Source organism: Meriones unguiculatus, chromosome 2 (genome assembly GCF_030254825.1).
Source record: "Meriones unguiculatus strain TT.TT164.6M chromosome 2, Bangor_MerUng_6.1, whole genome shotgun sequence".
Classification (NCBI taxonomy): Eukaryota; Metazoa; Chordata; class Mammalia; order Rodentia; family Muridae; genus Meriones; species Meriones unguiculatus.
Genome location: NC_083350.1, coordinates 15,036,634 through 15,060,832, shown reverse-complemented (window position 1 = coordinate 15,060,832; position 24,199 = coordinate 15,036,634). Strand labels below are relative to the sequence as shown.

Below are 24,199 nucleotides of genomic sequence, written 5' to 3'. Positions count from 1 at the left end.
ATATTTCCTCCAACAAGACCCCATCTACTCCAACAAGGCCACACCTCCTAATCCTTCTCAAATGGTGCCACTTCCTCACTAATAACTATTCAAATTTTGAGCCTATGGGGAGCGTTCTTATTCAAACCACTGTACTCTCAGTCACTTCTTATTTCCATCAGGTTTGACACAGCCCTTTCAAATGGAGGAATTTCAGTGATATTTCCATTTAGCTCACTCCAGTCTCCATCTAAACAATGTCTCCCTTGCTCAACTCAGAGACTTATATCCAAGTTCCTTGGGACTGGGCATGCAAGAGGGACCTAGCAAATACATCTGCTGAGCAAGTAAACCCGGAAGTCTTGGATGCTTTAACGCCAATACATTTCTCCATAGCTATCTCTCTCAGCCTCAGTACCCTGCAATTCCTATCACTAAAAGGTAGATCCTGGCATGAGCCAAGTCTGTACCATGTCAGCCGCTCTCCCTGTACACCAAGCAAGTCCTTTGCAGTAAATTGTCAATTGTAGACATGGTGTGCATGCAACTCAAGATGTCTGTGGAGCAGTGAATTTTGTCTTAGGCCACATGGATATGCAGTTCTTTAATTCCAGACACATTTAAATATGAATTAAGCTTTTCTTGGGGGTGAATAAACAGGGAAACTAAAAGGCTTGGCTTGCTTCTGGGCAGAGAGGAGTTAATCAATGTGAAATTAAGCTGGAAGCAAGGAATTTGCTTGTTCCCGTGACGCCCTGTGGACATGTGGTTCTGATGGGATGTGGGGTTGTGAGGCACTTTTCCCAAGGAAGCTTCCACATGGTATCAGATCCAGGCTTTGGTTGCCTGCGTGACAAGCATAGCTGCTAAATAGCCACTGTAGGTCAGATACTGTGCTAAACGTTTTGTGTACACATTGAGTCCTAGCAACAGCTCTGATGGAGGAGTTATTCCCTGATCTACAGATAAGGAGGTTGAATTGCAGAAGTATAGAATCTCACCTTGTCTCTGTGAGCTGGGACAATCACTTTGCCCTTCAGGGGTTTTTTGTTGTGGATGTTGTTGTTTTGTTATTTTAACTTCCTTGTTCAAAGAATATGGCCAGCAACTCATCTGTGGGGGAATTGACTTCCACCTTCAGACTGCAGTGGCCATCACTGGACACAGCTGGTGTCTGGTCCCACAGTCACTATCTTGAGACATCAGTAAACATGGGGATGGGTGGATGAGGTTCCACCCAGCTGGGGTAAAGGGCTTAATTTTTCTTTCTGAAACTAAGAATTTGGGAGACAATGGAATGTGACTGGCTTCCTATAAGCAATGTCAGGCTAAGTATCTTAATAGTTTCTAAAACAGGTGACTGGCACTCCCGGTACCAGGTCACTTGGGAGGGTGGTGATTTGGTGACACTGAAATTAAATAACTGGTTTAATTTCTATGGATTTTTGCCCTTTCTTTGTTCTCCTTCCATAATGTGTCAATCAGGAAGACATCACAGTAGATAGATACTTGGGTGTAGCAGGCTGATAGTAAAGGGTATTTGCCTGAACTGTCTGAAGAGCTGAGCTTAAATATCTCTATTCTAAGGGGCACAGGTTCATTTACCCAGAGGCTCTGAGGTCTCTCAGCCCTAGGTTGTCAGTGGTCTCTTCTGCTGGGAAAGCAGTGGGAAAGCCACTCCTGAGCTTCTTGTCAGGTGTGTAGAATGGTTAGTCTAGTTAATTTGACTGGATTTGGAATGATCATAGAAACATACTTCTGGCTATGTCTGTGAGGGCGTTTCCAGAAAGGCTCAACTGAGGGAAGTAGATCCATCGTGAATGTGGGCGGCACCATTCCATGGGTTGGTGTCCTGAACTAGCAGCAGCATTCATCTGTCCAGGTTTCTGACTGTGAATGTGATGTGCCCCACTGCCTCATGCTCTTGCTGCCTTGCCTTCCCCAGCATGCTAAGCTGCACCCTCAAACCATGAGCCAAAATAACCTTTAAGTTTCATTTGTCAAATATTTTATCACAGCAATAATAAAAGAAGCTAAAGGGACTACAGAGATGGCTCAGTGGTTCAAGAGTACATGTAATTGTAACTTTTATTCACCCGAGTCAATGTCTCTTGGAGGCTTACTGCCTCCATCTGCTAACCTAGGCCTAGCCCTGGAAGCATCTAGCCTCCATAAAATCTAATCTAGGCCTAGAATGTTTTCAGCCTCTGAGACTTATTGCTAAATAAACTCACCCTTTCTAGTTCTTTCTGAACTCTGGCTGGCTGGTTCAACTCAGTTGTCTGGCTCAAAACTCCTCTCCAAGCTGACTGATTCCATCTGCTTCCTCTCAGCTTCTGACTAAATTGCTCTGCTTGGCCTCACACCAGCCTTGGCAATATGTTCTAATCTTCTGGTTTCCTCTTTCACTTTCTGGCTTGTTCTGTCTTTACCTGTGTCTAGCTTGTTCTCTCTTTAGCCTGACTCTATACAATTCTCCCTGTAAAACTGCCTCTGAATCCCACAAACTGAACTGCCACAAACTCAAATCCAATGCATTGCCTTTCAACTCACTGACTCAAACTAATTAGAACTCAGAGATCTGCATACTTTTGTCTTCTGAGTGCTGGGATTAAAGACATGTACCACCACAACTGGACCTAGACTAGGCTGGCCTTGAGCTCAGAGATCTGCTTGCCTCTGTCTCCTGGGATTGAAGCCATGTCTATATTCTAGCCTTATTACACAGACCTAGAAGATCTTTGTATGTGATGTGTTGCCAGAGTGTCCATGTTCTGAATTAAAATTCCTCTACAAGCACAGACTACTCTTGCAGAGGACCTGAGTTTGCTTTATAGCACCCATGTGGGGGCCCAGAACTGCCTGTAACTCCATCCCCAGGGGCTCTGATGTGCTCTTCTGCCCTCCTCAAACAGTGCACCCATGTGCATAAACTTCACAGAGATACATACATATATGCATAATTTAAAAACTTAAAATACTAAAATACATATTGTAAAAACTGAAAAGCAACTAATACACGTGGCACCTGAACTTTCCCCTTTAATGGTTATTTCTGCCAGAAACTGATAGTCCAGCTACTAACTCATTTTTATGCTGGTAACGTTAAGTCTTTTGAGTAGACCCCATGCTCTAGCTGTAGCTCAGATTTGCCTTAATTGGAGATGTTTGGCTTCTGTGATCCCTGTGGGATGGAAGCTGATTCACCCTAATTTACCTCCCTCACTCAGCTCCAGACAGGATTCATGCCTTGTGCTGGCTACTTTTATTTCAATACAAACTACAGTCATTTGGGAAGAGGAAACCTCAAGTGAGAAAATGTCACCACCTGACTGGCCTGTGGTGCATTTTCTGGACTGTTGATTGATGTGGGAGGGCCCAGCCCACTGTGGCACTAGGAAAAAGCAGGCTGTTACCTGGAAATGTAAGAAGAAACAAACCTTTCCCTCCCGCAAATTGCTTTTGATCCTGGTGTTTTATCAGAGCAATAGAAATGTAAAACATGTCCCAAACCAATCGTTTGCTGATTGTGTGTTGCACTGTTAGAGTGTCCCCGCCCTCAGCCTGGTTAAAGTTTAGTTACAGCACAGAACACATCAGAAATAGGTGATCTTTCTGCACCTGGGCCACAAACACAGACTGTACAGACCGAGAATACTGTCAGCCACCAAATTACACTGTTTTCCCCCTTTCTGGCTCTTCTTGGGGAGCACAATCCAGTCTCTTTAGCTTTAGACCAAGGTTTCTTTGCCCCTGAGTTCTCAGTGAGCCTGATGTGTAACAGAGAAACTCCCTAGGGGCTTACCTTGATACCTTCAGGCTTTTTCTCATATATAGTTACATGACACTTTTTTTCTGTGTAGAATACCTACCAGGCAGGGTTTGGACCCCTCCCCAGGAAAATCAGCTTCTCTAGGAGGGTCATCGAGTGGGAAACTTGGAGGCACAGGCCGAGATCTTTGTTCCAGGTCTGTAAAAGCCTTGCTCATTCGGCTCTCAGCAGCCTGGGCAGATTTGTCTATTATGTTACCTATCTGGATTCTTCCGTTTAAAGAGGGAGTGATACCGCTGCTCTCCTTGACATTAGTAACTGCAGCATTAATAATGCTGGGAAGAGAATGCTTCAAATACCTGTTGTTCTCTTCCCGAAGGTTTCTTCTTTGCCCCTGGGCTCACGGAAGTAGTGAGCCTAGTAATTATGTGAATTCATTCAGCATTTGGAAAGTTAGTTTAGGGCTTTTGTTTTGTTTGTTCTGACGTAAAGCTCTGGATCTACCCCGTAGAGATTTAATTGTTCAAATTCGGGCATGGGTGTTAGTACCCTTGTGTTGTAAAGATCTACAAGTGGCTCTTACCCATCAGCCACTGGGGAGAATCACTTTTCTTAGCTCTTGGAGTGAAAAGGGCTGGATCCAGTGTTTAGCTGCTTAAGTACAGAGACCTGAAGGCACTGAAATAATCGAAGTACCAGACTTATTTTCCCAATAGGTATTGCTGTCTAGAGTCCTGCCAGGATCCTGCTTCCATACATCACAGTTTTCGTAGTATCACCCCTGTCATTCTCCAGTAGCCACATAATTCTTGGTAACTGACTGAGGTAGGTACAGCTTTCGTCTTATTGTTCATCTGAGGAGGCTGATGATCAGACCTATGCAACAGCCTCCCCAAGACAGTAAGCCGTGATCTGGAATCTGTCTTGTAGAGCCCAGGCACCCGCCACAGTGCTCTGCCACATGAAGATGTGTATGCCTGGGCGGATGGTGTGCTCCTGCACACTCTGTGTTTGCATTTGCTTGCAGCTTTTTGGTAAAAATGGTGGACAAGGAATGCCCCTTAAGTGGTTACTCACACAAGCCCCATGGATTGCTGTCTTTCAAGTTGCTGCGTGTTGCGTTCATCTGGAAAACTCCCAAACCTGAGTTCACCCCAGAGATGGATGTAGGTAGTCTAGGGTGTTGCCTGGCTTGGGAATTAACAAGCTCCCACGTGACTGTGGCGTGCAGCCAGGGCACAGAGCGCTCTTGTCATAGGCAGCCACCCTCTAGCCGCATACAGGGCAGCCACCGGAGACAGAGGGGAGGAGCAAAGGCCCAGAACACAGCTCAGTGCTAATGTCTCATATTTGACGGAGGCAGCCTTAGTCAACGTACGGGGGCTCTTTCCCAAATCACCTCTTATTTGTTAACTGGGCCAGACACACTGTTTCATTTGCTTTCCATGAGGAAGCTAAGCATTGCTAAAATACGGTAGCGACAGTTTCTGTAGCTCTGCACTCGGGTTGCACGAGAGAGCTTGTCTTTTGGTAGTCTGCTCGTGCACACAGAGAAGCTGGTGGAGGTTAGATTTGAGAGGAATTCCCCAAGGGTGTGAAAAATAAGACAACTCAGAAGGCAGGAGGTAACTCAGTGGTGAAGCACCTGTCTAGTGTGTGATAGGCACTAGGTTCCGTCCTCCAGTTACACACACACACACACACACACACACACCCATGCACACACACACATACTTCAGAACTGTTTCTACCTAGCTCCTAAGATGGATCAGTAGTTAAGAAGATTTATAGCTTTTGTGCATTTTTGTGCAGGATAAAATTTTGATTGCTAGCACCCATGCTGCGGCTCACAACCACCTCTAGCTCCAGTTCCAGGGCGTCCCATGCTTTCTTCTGACCTGTGCAGGTGTCTGCACACACCTGCTACACCCACGCTTGGGCAGCTGCACACCCATGCCCATGAATAAAAGGGTGGGTTTCCTGAAAGTACATACTGTTACAGCTTTTCTACAGGTGAGCAGTAAGAACAGGGACGAGAGAGGGTTTGCATACAAGCTGGTGACCGTGCCCTCTGCAGTACAGCAGCGCAGGGGGCTTTGGGGAAAGGTTGCTTGTAGCGCTCTTTTCTAAAAACTCTTTTATTGGGGTGTTTAGGCCTCTACCTCCCATCCACCAACCCCCAACCTTAAGTAGGAGAAAGAAAAGGTTAGTGGGGAGAGGGGCCCACACCCCTTTACTTCTCCTGGCTACTTCGGGTCAAGGGGTTCTTTTAGGGCTCTGTACCAATCTCCATCAACCACAGACACAGCTAGCAGGTTCATCCACGCCGCTGCACCCCAAAACGTTTCTGTCTGTCTATCTGCTCCAAACCTGCACTCCATCTGATCTCCACTCTCTCTAAACTGCTCCGTGCCACACGCCAACGCCAAATGCTACATCTTCTCTTTCTGGGCCTCATATTTCTATTCCTAGGGCATGCTCCTCTATGTGCTGCACATGGAAGGCCATTGCCAGCTGGGGTCACACTTCACACAAGGCAGTTAACAGGTGTGGACAAGCTATAACCCAGCTAAAATCCCACACATGGGATTAAAACAAAAGCATGTTTACCTAACATAACTGAGTTTACAAAGAAACCAAAACTTCCATCACAGTTGCTGTTTATTTTTACAATTTTTTTATGTTTTTGAAATTTTATTATTACATAATTTTCCCTTCTCTTTTCTTCCTCTAACCCATGCACACACACACCCCACTTTCAAATTCGTGATCTCTTTAGTTGTTGTTACATATATATATTCCTTAATATACAACTGCAACCGACTCAGCCTATAATGTTACCTGTATGTATATGATATCAGGGCTGACCGATTGATATTAAATAACCAATTGTTTGGCTCTTCTCTGGGAAAGACAATTTCTCTTTTCCCTTGGAAGATTGCATGGCTCCTGCTGAAAAGCTAGTCCTCAGGGAGGTGGCTTTTTTAGGTCAATTCCAGCTCAGGACCTCTGGATCACGTATCTGAACTGCATGACGTCTTCAACAATAGGGACTTATCTTCCATCTCTGGGGTTGCAACCAAGGGCAATAGCCCATAATATTCTGGGAGTCTCTTGAACAACTTTGACCAACATCTTAAGGGGGAATCTCATGCTTAGTGTTGGGATTTTTTGTTAGATAGTGACAGCTCGTAGAGATAGCGTCAGCTTGCATGGGAAGATTTCATTTAAACTGCGCATGTATACACAGACGTGAATGTTACATTTAATTTTAGGTAGGCAGATAATAGTATGCTTCCTTATCACTTTTTCATACATCCTTACTGTATCTCTCTCTCCATTTTGACCCTTTCCATCTTCACATCACTTGTACCCTGTTGTGCTCCTCCCTGTTGCTCCCCGCACCAGGTCTCTCTACTTTTCTGGTTTCTCCAGTTACTGCAGGTTTTACACTCACATTGTTTTAAATGAGAAGAAATGAGCAGACTATGAAAGGAACCAATCTAAGTCACACCTAGTGCATTCACTCTGTCTAACTGGGTAGCGTTTGCAGCACTCTGAAAGGGGATGTCGCCTTCAAACCCCTTCCACCCCAAACTCTTATCACTCCTGGCTCTCTTCCCTTCTCAAGTCATTGCTAGTTGCTAGTTACTTAGCACTTATCTCTCCATTTTCATTTTTTTTTCTGTTTATTTTGTGCGATAGTACTTTGTTCACATTTCAGAGACCATGCATCCTAAGTCATGAGGGCCAGTTGGGGAGGGCTTTGTTTGCAAAGCTACACTGCTAAAATTGCCCTTGAACACATCCTGTGAATTGCCAACTGTGTGTGCTAAGTATGATGTTGGGTGAATGACCTTGTTTAGTGAATTTGTAGGAGGATAAAGTAGGGGGTTAGGAGGCACACGGAGGCCAGCCTGCAGATACAGCCACCCTGCGTTCAGAACAGGGGAATGTTACTGGCTTAGCAGTGAACTGCTGTAAGGTCAAGGCGTCCACACAGGTCATTAGCGGAGGGAGACTGAAGACGTTTTATGACAGCAAGTGGTACAGAGCGGGCACAGATAGGTGCCAAGTGTTTCTGGCTTTTAGTCTGATGCTTGTGCAATAAGATCTGAATATGCACTGTCTTCCTAAAAGCTACCTAAGAATGCAGCTGCCCCATTCTTCTTTCTCAGCCAGCTTTATCTTCCCTGCCCTTCCTTGCCTCTTCTGCACTGACTATTACTCTTCTTAGGAATTGTCACTTCACCCCTTCAACAGTATTTTGATGGGCTTCACCTGTCCTACTAGATAGGTTCCTGAAGCTTGAGAACAGAGTTCCATGTCTGTCAGTGATGATGGCAGTGCCCAGGGCAATGTGTTTTAGGTAAAGCCAGGTTCCCCTGTGAGACACATTCCATTCCTAAACACCGAGCACATCTACGAGATGCACTGGAGCCTGAGGATGCATGGTCCGCAGCAGTGTGCCCAGGAGATCTTGCAATGACGAGATGACACTCACTTGAAAGAAAAGACTGTGAAGCCAGAAAGAAAGCTAACCAGGGACAGACTGTGGCAGCTCAAGAGCTGACTCTGTGATGGTAGCATCCAGCAAAAAGGTGTCAGAATTCTGTCCATATACATATGTGAGGAATGGACAGTCTGGCTCAAGAAAAGAAGTACAGAATAGAGTTGATATACCTTCCTGTCAAAGTCATGTGATACACTTTAGGCATCGAGCAGTGGGATTCCTGACAGCTCAATCACTGAAGTGTAACAGTCAGAGATAATATGTAAATGAGTAAGCATGTCTCTGTTCCAAAATAACATTAGTTGTAGGCACCAAAATTAACCTTTCATAAAATGTTTCATGTTACTTGGATGTCAGTCTTTTGATCCTCTCATTTGAAAGTTTAAAGGCAATTCTTAACTCACAGGTCAAACACAAACAGGCCGGGTGCCAGATTCGGCCCATGGCTGTAGTTTGCTGGTGCCTTTGTGTGAGGTAATGGTGTGAGAGCATGTTGTCAGGACAGACGTTTGTGTGTGGCTGTGTGGGTTTTGACTGAGTAGGTCTCAGTAGAGAGGCAGAGGTTCTGCATTTCTAGCATGGCTCTGGCTGATAGTGATGCTAAAGCCCTTACAAGGAGGAAAAAGGAGCCAAATAGAGAACCCCAAGAGTCCCACTGTGCCCTGATGCTTAGGAGTTAACAGGGTCAGGATTTTCTGTCCACTGAGTGCTTCTAGCCTGCTCAGCAAGGACAGAGATACATAGGTAGAAAGATAAAGTCACCCAAAGTAGAAATGAACTGAGGGAGCCAGGTAGTGAGTTCCCTGCAGTGCTCAGTGTAGTGAGTGGCACATGGACAGCAGGCTAGGGCACAGGAGTCGCTGGCTGAGCCTCAGCAGGCCCCAATTTATCACCTCCATCATCTCCACTCGGCTCCTACTGGACACGGCCTCCACTCCTTGCAGTCATTTCTCATTCTGTTATGTGCAACTTTTGTGGGCCGTGCCCATTCTAAGGTTCGTTTTGACTAAAACTTTTGGGTGTACTGCCAGAGGGAACACAACAACCAGAGAAAACTTGGGGGTGGCTGAGGAAAAGCCACTGACCAAAGTCTCAGACAGCAGCACCCTCCTGGTTATTGCTGCTGGCTGGATGGTGGCCTTAACGGACAGTGGAGAAGCTAAGAGCAAACAGGGGAGGGGAGAAGGAATGTTGGCGGCGGAGGAGGAAAAGGCTGTTTCCTCCATGTTTCCTGGAAAATGAGAGACACTGTACAGTGGTCTTGTGAGCTGTGCTGCATCGTACCATATTCTACTCCACTCTGCTGTTCTATAAACACACGGTAAGGTGGGCCCGGAGGCATAGGGAGTATGGATCTGTGGATTTGTTTCTCTAAGTTGGCCAACCCTGGGCTGAGATGTCAAGGGTGTGCTGATATTTGCTTTCTTCTTGTTCATGTTCTGATCCTGTTTCCATAGGACTTTTCTCAGTGGTGAGTTAGGGACAAATGGAGCATCAGTCAGGATCTTGGTTTTATAAAAGGATAATATCACTAGGAGAAAGCATAGGCTTAAGGAAAAAAAAGAAGGCAGGACCCAAAGAAAGCTGGGTGATTACAGCACACACAGTGGCTGCCTGGCTGTGAGTTGATGTGTGAGTAATGCTGACCCAAGGACCAGGTGAGTTCGTTAAGAATTTGGTGTGACCCAGCGATGTAGTGTATGTATTCACAGGTGCACACAGATGCTTCTAGAACAAACAGACCCTGTGAAATCTCTCACCTGAGCCATAGCTTAGCAGCTTGTCTGGCCGGAGTGACGGCAGTGGGTCTGCCATTCTGTGTGCTTGGTGACCCCTCAGGAACTGTCATGTCACCTCCGATCCTGACTGACCTGATCTGAGGTTAACCTCGACTTGCCTTTTGCAAAGTTCTCTACGTATCCTAACTTGTAACCAGGGCTGAGAATGCGGTGAATAATCGCTGAAGGCCACTCCTTGTGTTGCCATGTAACAGGAGTGGTTACATCCATCCTTGCCAGGACTACACCAGGTTGAATGACTCTATTCCCAGGGCAGTGCTAGCGAGATTGACCAACTTGTAATGTTTGTGGCTCAAAGACCTCCCTTATCAGTGGACTTGGGGAGGGGCATGCGTGAAGAAGGGGGAGGGAGGGTGGGACTGGGAGGGGAGGAGGGAGGGGCTTATGGGGGATACAAAGTGAATAAAGTGTAATTAATAAAATAAAATAAAAAGTTTTAAAAATGCACAAGTTGGTGGTTGATGACTCAAGATGCTTGTGTTAGTTGCTTTCGTGTGGCTGTGACAGGCCTGACGGAAGCAGCTTTCATAAGGAAAGATTTGTTTTGGCTCATGGTTTTAGAGAGCTCAGTCATCATGGCAGAGAAGCTGAGTGTGTGGTTAAGGCTGTTTACATGATGGACCTTGGAGCGAGAGGACAGTGGCTGGATTGAGAGTGGGGTGGGTATAAGCTTCACATTCCTCTCCCCTCCCCCACTAGTCCACTAGCAGCACACTTCCAGCTAGACCCAACTTCCTAAAGGGGCCATGGACTCCTGGACTTAGCAGCACCAGGGCGCGGAATCATTTAGAACATGAACCTGCAGAGACAGTTTGGATTCATACCCTTAACAGGGTGCCTTTGACTTATCGGCCCCTTCCACGGATGTAGACTATCAGAACAGTGTAACCTGAACTCTGAAGCTTTGCTGTGATTTCCTGTGTTTGGCCGGCATCGTTTTGTCGATTATAACATGCTCCTTCATTCTGACTGTTGTCTTGTGTCTCCCTTTAAGAGGTAAAACCCTCATAGTTAGGGCTAAGCCTGTGATCGGCTGTCTCCCTGGCAGAATTTTAGTTCCACTGTCACATCCTCTGAAGATTGAGAGGCTGCTTTTTTAAGTTAATCCTATGAAATATTTATTATTTATAATATTGGATCATCTTGTGTCTTTAAAACATAATAATTATCCGGCAAACCCTTTATAGATACGGACACATGCTCTGAGGTTTGGATGCTTCGTTTTGTGTCTAAGTCTCTTTCCATCTCATCTTTCAGTACACAAGGGTCTGGATCCCTGACCCAGATGAAGTGTGGCGCTCTGCCGAATTAACCAAGGACTACAAAGAGGGAGATAAGAGCCTGCAGCTCAGACTGGAAGATGACACAGTAAGTGCTGGTCCTTAGGGTGGGAACTCAAGATATGTCCTGGCTGGGTCTGGTGGTATATTGTAATCTTAGGTTTGCCTGCCCACTGGAGCTTCTGAACTCCAAATTCTTGTCACTGTTGATGGCAGTGCATGTGAAAGTGCTAAACCACGAGCCTGCTTCGTGGATGTCACAGAAGAAATAATTGCCCACTCAGATTAACAACTGGGAGTCCACTGGTAACTGAGACAGGAGTCTTTATATTGGAGTGAAGAGAACAGGTGTCACCAGGAGGGAACAATCCCCAGTAGTAGAACAGGTGGTAGGAGCCTGGGTTCAGGGTACCTTAGACTAAGAGTGGGGAATGTTCGCACAGGAGCCACATGTACCCAGTGCCCAAGACGCCGTTGTTGCATGTGGACAAGGGAAGGAAGGAAACCAGTGAAATCTGGGACCCACATGGCTGGAGCCTGGGGTGGCAGGCAGCCACTTTATACAGGCATGCAGGGAAGATAGTGTTAAATAAAGTTACAGGATGGCATGAAGGACTGGCTTAGAGACAGACAGAGAGATGGGAGGCAGAGCAGGTGTAGAGTGAACAGAGGTTTGCGTTGGGTGAACTGGTGCCTGGGATGCCTGTATTGTGTCCTTTGTTGGTGAATTACTAACTGCCTTGCTGCTGCTCATTCTTCGAAGCATTTTATTCAACCGCTCCAGATGGCTGGTTGAACAACCTGTTGACTGAACATTCTCTGCTCACCAACCCGTTCTGTGTGAACTCAAGAGTGTCACTTTGAGCGTGACAGTGGGGCAGGTGAAATTGAGTTGGTTAGCGTGTCCTTCACCTTCCAGCGGGCAGGCTTGGCTAGTCCTCTCTTGGTTTGGAGGGGAGAAATGAAACTCTCAACAGATGGAGTCCTGTTTACCATGTTGAGTAACTTCCCACCCCACACCCGAAACAAAATGAAATTAGTCCACCCACTTGAATGGAGTGCCTTCTACTCCGACATTTCATTTCGCTTGGTCTTTTCAAGTGGGTGGGTGTTTTTTAAAAGCTGTCTGGAGGCAGTGAGGAATGAGCTGTCATGTTGCTAAAACAGCAGATGCCAGTGTCCCTGGCTGCACGCAGATTTGGCCTGCACGACAAATCCTGGCAGCTGCCCATGGCCTGTCTCTCCCTCTCTGGCTATGAGACCGGTCACTATGGAATTGGAAGCAAGCCTGGGGCTGGAGATGAGCAGAGGCTCTGAGCAGAGTCTCTCTCTTGCCCGTGGATCATGGCTGGCTTGAAGCTGCCCCCAAGAGACTGGATGCTCTGCTGGAGGCAAGGGTGCAGACGCTACATGCTTGGATGCAGGATGCTTGAGGAGCATTTCCTCAAGCTGAGGTACCACACTGGTAAACCTCCCAGCCCACAGAGTGAAATGCTGTTGGTTTTAGTGCAGGAGCAAAGAGAAGAGTAGGCAGGTCAGATTTTCTGCTAGAAAAGCTGCATCCCAGCCCTGGATTATAGCAGGACTGTGTGCTTTGTTGCCAACGGCCTTCTCTCATTTATCTGAGACGCCCCTCCCACTTTTGCTCTGTTATTTCTTCCAGTAAAATGTGTAATGTAAGTGTAGCCATTTTTCAGTTCTGGGCCATTTGCACTTGTCACTGTGTTCCTTTTCTGTGTGGCAAAACTGGAGATCCCTCCATTGAACACCTTCTCAGACTTTTCACCAGCTGACACTGTGTTACCTTCTGTCTCAGGCTGCACAGGGAACTTCCTCTAAGGAGAATCGTGGGGTCTTGGTGCTTTTTCCACTGGCGTGTCAGCTAGCACAATGTAAGATGTTCTGTTTGCAGCCAGTGAGAAGATGGTGATTTCTCTGGAGAAAAGGATAGTGTCATCTGTCTTTCTTTCTCCCTAGAGCCAAGATGAGTACAACGGGCTTGTGTGCTGGTGCCTAGCCTAGCTGTCTGCTTTTAGCCGGTGCTGGGCATTTTGTGGGTGCTAACCTTGGATTGATGAGTGCAACCTCTCTATGCTTTGACCAGAGCAGAGCTCAGCAAAAAAAAAAAAAAAAAAAAAAAAAACGGGTCCCCTGTTCCCCACCTCTCTTGCAAACTACTCCACTCCTGCCCTCTACTGGCGGGAAGCTTCCCACTTCTGTTCTTTTACTGTGCTGTTTTCCAAGTTTGCATGAGGTGCCCAGCAGCCTTAGTGAGTGCTTCCTTGCAAGTCTGAGTGGGTGCAGGGAAGAATGAGCCTGGCAGAGAGTGGCATGCTGTTCCTGCACTGTGATGCATCTCAGCCTAACCAAGTGTGTTTGGCGCTGGGTGAAAGGGTGTGATCCTGCACATGCCCAGCTGCTGAGTGCTTTAAATTGACTTAGCACTGTCATTGTTTTGAATATGTAAATAACCGTGCAAAGAATAAAGCTGTTTTCCACCCTGTTCAACCTCCTCCCACCCCACACTGCCAGTGCAAGGAAGCAGCACCTTTGTTTTAAGCGTGCTGTGGCCTCTGCTCTGTCACACAGTGAAGAGCAGCTCAGCTTGTTCTGTATGGTACATGGCTCTGCTTCTTCATGTGTTGTGTTGTAGGGTTACAAATAAATACTTGGTGAATCCCTCCAAGGCCAAGATTAGCTGTGAATATCGGACTCTGATAGTAATGTTAAATTCAAGTTCCTGTTGTCAATGGGAAAAAAATCTATTCTTAATTCTCCCCTCCCTGCTCCCCCTGGATACCGTAAGCTGAAGAATCTGTGGCCTGGAGTGCTGAGTTTGCAGTTGCTACCTCTCTTTTGCCATCTAGGCATTTCACTCCTTATCAATTTTCTGTAACCAATACCACTAACTTATTTTTGGATTTCTTCCCCTCCAGTTTCATATGTAATTGTCTCTTGCTGTCTGGCAAGGTCCCATGAGAGAAGATTCGTCTTGGAAATGATGGACCATTGGTATATCTTACTGAAATTTGATGAGCTGTTATAGCTGGACACAGTGATGCACACCTTAATGCTAATGCTTGGAAGGCTGAAGCAAGAGGGTGATCAGGAGCTTTAGGCTACACTCATGTACACAGTAAGTTAGAAGGTAGCCTAGGCTCCATGAAACAATGTCTTAAAAACAAAAGAGGGGATAAGGAAGACTCCAAAGCATGTGCACTTAACACATTCAAACAAGCATGAACTTAGACTGGAGGTTTGGTGTATAGAATGTATGTATGTATGTATGTATGTGTACATACATAGATCTAAATTGCCTTTGTTTCATTTTCCTGATTTTTTTCTTAATTACATTTTTCTTTAAATTTTTAAATTTTTTTGAGGTTATTATATAATTACATCATTTTCTCCTTCCCTTTCCTCCCTCCAAATGCTACTATATACCTCTCCTTGCTGTCTTTCAAATTTATAGCCTCTTTTTTCCATTAATTGTTAATGAATGCATATATGTATGCACATACATTCCTAAACATAACCTATAGTCCATATAACATTACTTGTGGGCATAGTTTTAGGGCTGACCACTTGGTATTGGATAGCCAGTTGGTGTGCTCTTCCCTGGAAAAGCCGATTTCCCCTCTCAGCATCCCTTAGTTGCCTGTAATTAGGTCTGGCTGTTCCCCCACCCCACACCCCCGTCCACATTGGCATGTCTGTTGGTGGTGTTATTTGGCTCATCTTTTGGTAGGCACGTTGGTGAGACTTTATGGATGAATATCTGACATTAGATTAGTAATCCTTGATGTAATCCACAAGCCATGTGTATCAAAGTTAGCTGAATGTTTTTGAAATTTTTCCAGTGTATAGGCTGTGCTTTAGAGTTCCTGAAACAAATTGTGCTCAAAAGCTTTCAAAGCTTCTCCACTAGTTCTGAAGAACCTTGTAAGGAACTTAACACTTCATTAAACACTTGTTTAAGTGTTCAGAGATGCCACCTCTGAATTGCCTTTAATAAATTATTTGTGTACGTCCGTGTGTTGTACTTAAAAAAAAAAAACTCTTTTATTTCCGTTTCTTATATCTTTTTCCCCTACTCCACCCCAATCCCTTCCAACACCCCAACACCAGTAGGAAAGAGAAAGGGTTAGTGGGATAGGGGGTGCAGTTCTTTCTTAGCTGCTTCCTGCTCGTCAGGGTCGTTAGGTTCCTCGGGGCCAGTCCATTCCTCATTTCAGGAGATCTCCAACTTCTTGTCTCACAACAGCAACTAACAGCAACAATGGGGAAGCAGGAACAGCCTTGTTCTTTCTCTTCTCTCCACTCTGTAGGCTCTGGCATTTATTCTCTTTTCTAGAGTCCTCGGATTTAATCTATCTGCAGCTGGCAAAGAGCTCCTCTCAGAGCCCGCATGAGGTAGCCTGCTGCTGTGGAGCCTCTGAATCAGTCCCACATCCCACACCTGGGACCAAAATAAAAACATGTTTATATCCACAACATCCATGTGTTCTGCCAAGCACTTTTTTTAAGTGATCAGTTCAAATGCTCAGCCGCAGGAGACAGCAAACGTGATGTCCTGCCCCTGAGATCTAACCTTTGGCCAAACAGTCCAACACCCTAATTACACAGAGCCAGCTCAGAGTCGCACTGAACATGAGGTCAAAGAGAAATTACTGTCCTGAAAGAGCTTGTTGATAGGCTGTGGAACAAGGGGTGTTTTATGCAAACGGTCGGGCTTGAGACCTGAGGCGTTTAAACAGGGCACAGCATCAGATACTCCAAATGAAGAACGAGTGCGAAGGTAGACAGAGCTAGAAAGGAAATGCCCGAGGTGGGTCCAGGCACCAAGAGGGGAAGTGGACACGGGGTCTACCCCTGACCAAGAAGCTGCTTGTAACTGAAACCCACTGATAAAGGGAAACTCTGTGCCTCAGTGGGGTGTCACTGGGCACACCAACCTCCCATGCTTATTAGTAGTTGGCCAACACGAAACAGACTCCACAGATGTTTTTCGTGGGCTTTTGTTTCTTTGGGCATTGTTTTTATCTTAATGGGGTTTTGTTCGTTTGTTTTGAGTGTTTTTGTTGGTGTTTGTTTATTGAGAGAATTAGGGAGAAAGAGCGTGATGAAGTTGGGTAGGTAGGTAGGTGGGAAGTTTCTGGTGGGAACTGGAGGAGGGCAAAAATGTGATTGGAATATATTGTGTGGAAATTTTTTAATTAAAAAAAAAAAAGAACAAAAGAGGCAGAGCTTGTAAAGAGATGCCTACAGTAGATGAAGCCAGTCTAGCAAGGTGTGCTAGTTGGGGAGAAGACGCCCTCCCAACTAAAGATGAAGCCCAGGGTCGTCTTTGTTAAGTAGCTGACCACGCTTAAATCTGGTTGTGCTCCCTCAGTTCTTGTAGCAGTATTTTCGGTTCGGTATGCTGGATTAAGCAAACAAAGTTCCACATGGCATTTTGTCTTTTGGGAATCATAGGTACGGCATTCACCTTGCCTTTCTTTAGAACATTACTCATCTTTATGTCTTAGGATTTTGCTAGGATAGTGTCCCAACCAAAAAGATGGGACACCAAATAAGAGCAAAATGCCTCATAACTGTGCTCTTTTGTGTCTGTCGCTTGCTTCTCACTAGATTCGGGAATACCCAATCGATGTCCAAGCTAACCAGGTGCCATTCTTGCGGAACCCGGATATCTTAGTAGGAGAAAATGACCTCACTGCACTCAGCCATCTCCATGAGCCTGCAGTTCTGCATAACTTAAAGGTCCGTTTCCTGGAATCCAACCACATCTACACCTATTGTGGTAAGTGGGAGCACCTGCTGTGTGTGTGTGTGTGTGAGAGAGAGAGAGAGAGAAAGAGAGAGAGAGATGATCATTCTTAGCCTGCACTTATGAAACTCAAACATTGAGAGTCATGGCTCTGCTCTCATTCCTATGAACTTTTCACAAGAGACCCACTGAGGTTTATAGTCAGTGGGATGCCTGTTGCTAACAGTAGCCACAGCTGAGATGGCCACAGCTGCTGGGGAAGTTGGTTTAGGCTCTTGCTTGCAGTTGGTAGAGGAGCAAGCCTGTCATAGCACCCTGACCCCGAAGCATGCCCTCATCACTGAAGCATGCCCACCACATGAATTTGGCTTGCCCCTTCTACTTGAAAGGGCTGAAATTTCAATGTCTGTCTGTCTGTCTGTCTCTCTCTCTCTCTCTCTCTCTGCCCCTGAATATTGTTTGGTAATGTGTTAAGAACTGAACCTTCGGGCAGTTGTCCGTGGAAAGCAGTGAAGGCCTGGAGAACAGACTGTGGGTGGGGTGGGATATTTGCAGCTGTTGTCATGAAGATCTTGGCTTTACTGTGACTTGTGTGAGGGCTCAGGGCCGGGGATTTTCTGCTTTTATTTGCACTTGGCCTTTGGGGTTGACTCCTTAGCGGGCAGGCCTAGGTGAGCTGCTTTGCTAGGTTTTAGAGCTGAGAGGGAATGGTTTGCAAAAGCTCCTTCACCCCCATCTAGGAATGGCTATTGATTTAGAAGGAATATCAATTATCAGAAACTCCAGAAAATCTCTTTTCAATAAGAAGCTGTTGTTGTAAATTTTCCCTTTTTTAGGAGAAGGGGCTAAATGATCATCAGCTTTCCAGTCTCAAGGAATGCCCCCTGGAGTCACCTTAGTGTCCGTACAGATCAGAGGTCCCTCAGCTGTTCCAGTGCCCTTTCGGCTCCCAACAGAGCCCACTGCCACCAGAAATTGGAGTAATTATGGAAGTGTTCCTCTCTGCTCTGGAGAGGCTCAGGGTGTTTTGAAAAAATAGGTGACCCTCAGGACATGAGATTAAAATGTCAGTGAGTGTCCTGTGAGTTCAGTTGAGCTCTCTGAAAACGAGAACATGGGTGGCTGCCCCTTAAGAATGTTCTCCAAGCGACTGGCTTCAGTGGTGTTTCCTAGGGTTCTGACTTTCATTTTCAAACCCTTATTGAAAGAGGTACATGTGTGTCTCTTCCTGCTGGACCTCCGGGAAGGAACACAACATAGAAACTTCTCGTCTTGGCAGGGTCCCTCTTCCTCTTTTCAAGATGACTAGAAATCATTTATTTTTGTGCCTTAGTTTTTGGGTCTTTGGATATCTGAAATGCTATCTCATAGAGGTGGAAAAAGACAAGACATTGCTATCATGTCTTGAAGATAGAATTTGCTCTTTTTCCTTTTGTACATTCTGCTATCAACTTGCCTCACCTATTCATGAAAGATGTTAAAAACCTAGCAGGGTTCCCTCCTCGCTCAGTCAGCACCTGTGAATCCACTGTAGTGCAGATGTTGGGAGGCACAGGAGCAGGGATGTGGGGCATGATCTGAGAGAGAGGAACCACAGAGGCTTCCCTGCAGGGCACTGCTCTGGTGTTCCTTCTCTCCGGCAGCGGCTGTGTTGTCTTGAGGGTATCTCAGGTCCCTGTGTTTGTTATCTCCACTCTTGCACAGGCAAGAGAGGCACAGAAATCAAACAAGTACCCAGTGTGCACAGCCACTGATGAAGTCAGAATCAGACTTTAAGACAGGAAAATTGTGTGGTCAAGTTTATATGGCTTCTATATAAATGAGGGGGGAAGGGAGTCTTTTCGGATTTTAATTCTTAGGTGGAGTTTTACATTAACCCTCCTCTCTCATCTGCAACACTTTGGGTCTATTTGATGAACTCAGCCACTGGGTGCTTGATGTCGGTGTGTCTCTGGTGATCCTGTGGACAGCCTGAGGCCGGAACTGTGTCCTAGTCCTTCTTTTCACCACAAGGGCCTAGCATAGACGCTCAAAGACAACTTTTTATGTAGTTGAGAGGTTAGACTCCCTCTCGGCCTCCTGTTCTTCAGCTGTGATCCATGAGATGGTGCTGTCGGCTGACGTCTTGTCTGTTCACAGGTATTGTGCTTGTTGCCATTAATCCATATGAGCAGCTGCCAATCTATGGACAGGATGTCATCTACGCCTACAGTGGCCAAAATATGGGTGACATGGACCCCCACATCTTTGCTGTGGCAGAAGAAGCCTACAAGCAGATGGCCAGGTGAGGAGCGCCTCAGCTCAGGAGTTCCCCGAGAAAGGGGCATGAAGGGGAGTGTCTACTCTGCCTGATGGCTGTTGCTCACAGCGTGGTGAGACTGGGGCTCAAGCAGCCTCTTGGAAATGAAGGCCCCCAGGTTCCTGCTACCTCAGTTCTCTTGTTCATGCTTGTTCATGTGTACCTGGAGAACAGTGCTCGCTTAGATTTACGTCGGGTTTTGAGCAGTGGAATAATCCCCCGACTTTATCTCTTGTCCCTGACTATTCATTTCTTTGCTTTCTTTCCTCCCTTGCTGCTATAATAGCACCATTTCATGGCATCACCACTCATTTAATGCAGTCCATCCCACATCCTCTCACTGAAGACTCTTGAAGAAACAAGGACTCCTTGACAACTTTTTGAGGGAGCAAGCATTGTGATGGGAAATCAGAACTGTGTGTATTTAATGTATTTAGAGCAGCTTCATTTAGTGCTTTTCAGTTTTTAGCCTGGAAGTAGATTCTGTTTGTGTGCTTGAACAGCTCTCTCTGTCTCTGTGTCTGTCCTCTTTGTCTGTCTCTCTTTGTCTGTCCCTGTCTATCTTTCTCTTCTCTCTCTCTCTCTCTCTCTCTCTCTCTCTCTCTCTCTCTCTCTCTCTCTCTGTGTGTGTGTGTGTGTGTGTATGTGTGTGTGTGTGTGTTCTGAATACTAGCTGTGTATCTGTGGCAGCAGATGATAGGCTTCCTGATGCTCTAAAACTATCCAGTCACGAGGAGAGGAAGATGGTTTTCTCAGTGCCTGGGGAAAAGCATTTTCCAGTTAGTTCTATGGTGCTGGATCCCTGCAGACTGATATTTCTTGCCGCAGTGAGAATGTCTTCGTAGAGACCCAGCATCATAAAGGCCTTTGGTTAGATGTACTTTCAAGGAGTGAGAGCTTTTGGTAGGAGAATCCTACTTTAAGGGGTGTTTGCTTTAGTGAATTTCAGAGTATAAATTTTAGCCCAATTAAATCTTACACCAGGGAGGACTTTTATAATTTATAATATTCCTATCGAGCAGATCAGCATATAAAATCTCCTTCATTAGAGAAAGCAACTATCATCACTCATTCTAAATGATCAGAGAGCTAAGGAGTCTAATGAACAACAAGCTGTAACTGTGTGTCCAAAATGTGGCGACTGCCACCTTTTCCCTATCCAATGTGACAAGGCAAAAACCATGCTCCAGATTCATCTTCCAGGGCTTGATCCAGAGACTCCCTGCTTGCCTGCTTATTGATACAAACCTCTTAGCAGTTGGTATGGGGAGAATGGTGTGTGTTGTGTGTCAGCCAGCACACAGCCCTGTGTGGGTCAGTATCTTGTGTGTAGCTGTTGAGAGGGGCCTGGGGATTAACCAAGGCCTTATGCTTGAGAAGAAAGCACTTGTTTTGCATGAGGATGATGAAGGTCTGTCCTCTTCAGATGAATGACTCTTTATGGTTGTGAAACAGAAGGTTGGAGTTTGAGGGTGCTGGACTATCTAAGAGACATAGAGTTCAAACAGCAGGCACCCAGAGAGACACATCTCTCACCTGGCTCCTTGATGGATGTCATTGACTGAGCCAATGACACTTAGGAATTCCAGAAGTTGCTACATATCAATTGAAGGTTTTACAATGATTTTGCATTAAGGAATAAAGACAGTTAGTTCCTCTCGGAATAGTTTGACTGAGAGCAAGTCCTGATTTTAATTCTTCTCTTCCTTCTCATGTCTTCTGTCTGGAGTTTGTGGTACTGGCCTCTCTGTAATCTGTTTGTTACATGTGTCTGTTCTGTCGCTCCCTGTTGCCTGTGTTTGTTCTGTGTCTCTGTGTGCACACTTTTCCTTAACAAAGGGATTTGCTCTGTGTTTGCTGAACAGCACAGAAAACATGATATGGGAAAGAAATGAGACAGAAATAGAACAGAGCCTTACAAGGGAGGCTGCTTTACTGACCCCAGCTAACCCAGAATAACACCCCAAACTGTACACAAATTATCAACCTACAAACACCTATTTACAACATGTATGGGATATTTGTTTTGTTTTAAGGTTGCCTTCAACCTGTTGGTTGCTTTTAGCAAATGATTGCCACATACAAACACACATTCACACACACATACACACCAACAAAAACCTGGGTTAAGGCCATGCAGGTGTATATAATTTTAAGTTAGGCATTAAACTTAGGTTTGTAAAAGATGATTTTATGGACAACCCAAGGCATGTAAGGTTGGTTACAGTATTCTGTCAGAGGCAGGTTAAACTTGAACAGGCCAAGCAGTTTGGTCAGGACAAACAAAATGCAGTAGAACACTAGGTTGAGTGCAGAGTGTTAAATGACTTCAAGATGTCTGTTGTATTGAAGCCACAAAGAACAAACGCCGTCAGGGACAGGTCACAGGCAGGTTTGACCTTCGTGGTGGTCCACAGGGAGTTGTGAGTTACAGAGAGGGGAGGCTGGGCAGATGGGGCTGTGGAGGTCTTTGGCCTCTGGAATAAGCAAGGTGTTCTGTATAAGTGCAGAGGCGGTCGCATGGGTGTGGGGAATGGTGAACCTCTCCACAGTGAAGCTTCTCAGAGCCTTTGTGCATGCATTCTGAGCCTCCACCAGCGGGCTGCATTTTGCTGGGTTTACACATCATATTTAGGCACAAAACTGCTTTCAGAGAGTATCTCAGGGGACCAATGTTCTGTGTAGCACTGTTTGTGCAACACTGGCCTAGAGCAGTGGGGATGCTTTAGTTGACTGGGTAAGAACATGCTGCTCAGCTCAGAAGAGCAGCTTCTCTCTGGCGGGTCTTGTTTCATAATCATCTTTTCCTTTTCTGCTGCTGTGCCATTCTCAAGGATAAGAAAGCTTTCTCATGAAAAGATTAATTTGTTGTAGAAATAACGTGTTCTGTCATAGTCACCTCCCCACCAATGCAGAAGAAACAGACAGCGGAGAACTAAGTGTGAGGCTGTGGTTCAGCATTTCCTGGGTCACTCACGCTTAACCCCGATACATATGATTGTTGCTCAATACTGTATAAAGATAATTGACACGTTGATGCATTTGTTTATCACAGTGTCACATAAGATCCATTTCCCCTGTGACACTGGTCAGGACTCAGGACAATGCTCCAGGGTCTTTAAGTCAGATGGGTGGAGATGGACTCAAAACCAAGTGGGTTTGCTCAAAGCCTCCTATGTTAACCAAGAAGCATGCCATCTCCCCAAGTGCCCACTGGCTGCTCCCAGAGGCTTGTGTCCCCAAGGCCACACTGAGGGTGTTGAGGAGGATCTTCCCCCTCAGGGGTTCAGATATACCTCAGATTCTGCACTGAGTTTAGTTTGGTGTATTTCCCAGCCTCATGGTGGGAGTGGCCGTGTTTCTGGGTCTGATTCTTTCTAAAAGCAGTTTATGTTTTTCTGAGTTGCTTTCCTGAGAATGAATAGGAACCCTGTGAAACAAGCCTGTTTGCTCAGGTAGCCAAGGTAATTGAGCACCCACATTCTCCATCTGTCTGCTCAATGCTGCAAAGGCGAGACTAATAATGAAAGATGAAATTGCCACTGCCTGGAACTCAGGGGTGGGGAGTGAAGCTGTGTGCACCTGTGCCATGAATCCTGGCAATGACTGAAACACCCCCTCTTGCCCAGCAGGACCCTCACCTTCCTGGAGATGGAGTCCAGGAAAATGAAAGCCTGTGTTCACTGTGTTCTAGTTCAAGGTCCTCATCAGGCTCTTGAGAGGAAACCCCTTGCCTAGCTTGGGGCCCCACAATGCAAGAGTTGGTAGAGAATGGGAAAGCCTTCCAGAGGAACCCAGCAAAAATGGGTGTGCATTTGAGAAAGTGCCCACAATAAAAAGCTAAAGGTAGCCCCATGTGGTGACCCGGAAGAAGGGCTTTTCAGGATGATGGCGTCAGTGGAGATGGGAGACGTCTCTGTTTTCAGGGACCATCGAAAGTTGGCACCTTGACTCCTCTCTGCGTGGTGAGAGCCTAATGGGTGAGAGAGGAGGGACAGCTATCATTCTCCGTCTCTGGGATGGAATAACAGAACTGACACACTTGTAGTCATTGAGGTTGAGTACTCTGTTGTGCCAGTATCTCCGTTAGCCACGGATTTGGTAGAACTTGAAGTGGTTTGAGAAAGAGAAAAAAAAAAAAAACAAAACAAACAATGGACACATTTATCTGTAAGCCAGATTCATAGCTTGCTTTGAGATCAACTTTTACATTGAATAATATGTTGGTGTTTTTTTGTTTGTTTGTTTGTTTGTTTGTTTTAATCTTTAGTAACTTCTTTGTTGTGGTTCCTGGAAGTCTGGGGTATAAAGTGCTTCCTGATGGAGCCTTCATCTTCTCTCAGCAGTGTGAGAGCATCACTGGTGGACCAAGGCAGGGACAACTTTGGTTTCTCTGTGAGGCACTTGTATGCACATGGATCTAGGCTTTCATCCTAGTGATTTTGTCCCTCCCCAGGCACTGTTGAAGGACACTCCTATCTCCCTGCCTTCCCATGGCTCAAGGCCATCCTCTTTTAAGGAGAACACTGTTCCTGCCTTTGAGATGATCAAACCCAAATGAAGTTAGAGAAGCCATTGACAGCTATCATAGTCTTTGTGGCCTATATATTAAAGGTGATGGATCACATCACTGACTGTTGTATATGAATGAGGAAATACCCGCGGCTTCATAAGTGGGCAGCACAGATGGGCTGGATGTCATAGTAACATGAAACCCTGACTGGTTGATGCTGATCTTCTCATGGAGTTTTGTTTGCCTTTCTGTCTTTGCATGTGATGTAAGTGTG

General features: G+C 45.8%; 1 protein-coding gene across 4 annotated transcripts in view; it reads left to right on the top strand.

The window, feature by feature from the left end:
• Myo5b (myosin VB) overlaps nt 1-24,199 on the top strand; it is a 300,504-nt gene that overhangs the window by 114,608 nt on the left and 161,697 nt on the right. For all 4 annotated transcript variants that reach the window (XM_060377047.1, XM_060377045.1, XM_060377046.1 and 1 more), the window contains exons 2-4: nt 11,321-11,431; nt 16,975-17,146; nt 19,253-19,397. In XM_060377047.1, coding sequence (XP_060233030.1) covers nt 11,321-11,431; nt 16,975-17,146; nt 19,253-19,397 — 428 coding nt within the window. The remainder of the gene's footprint in view (nt 1-11,320; nt 11,432-16,974; nt 17,147-19,252; nt 19,398-24,199) is intronic.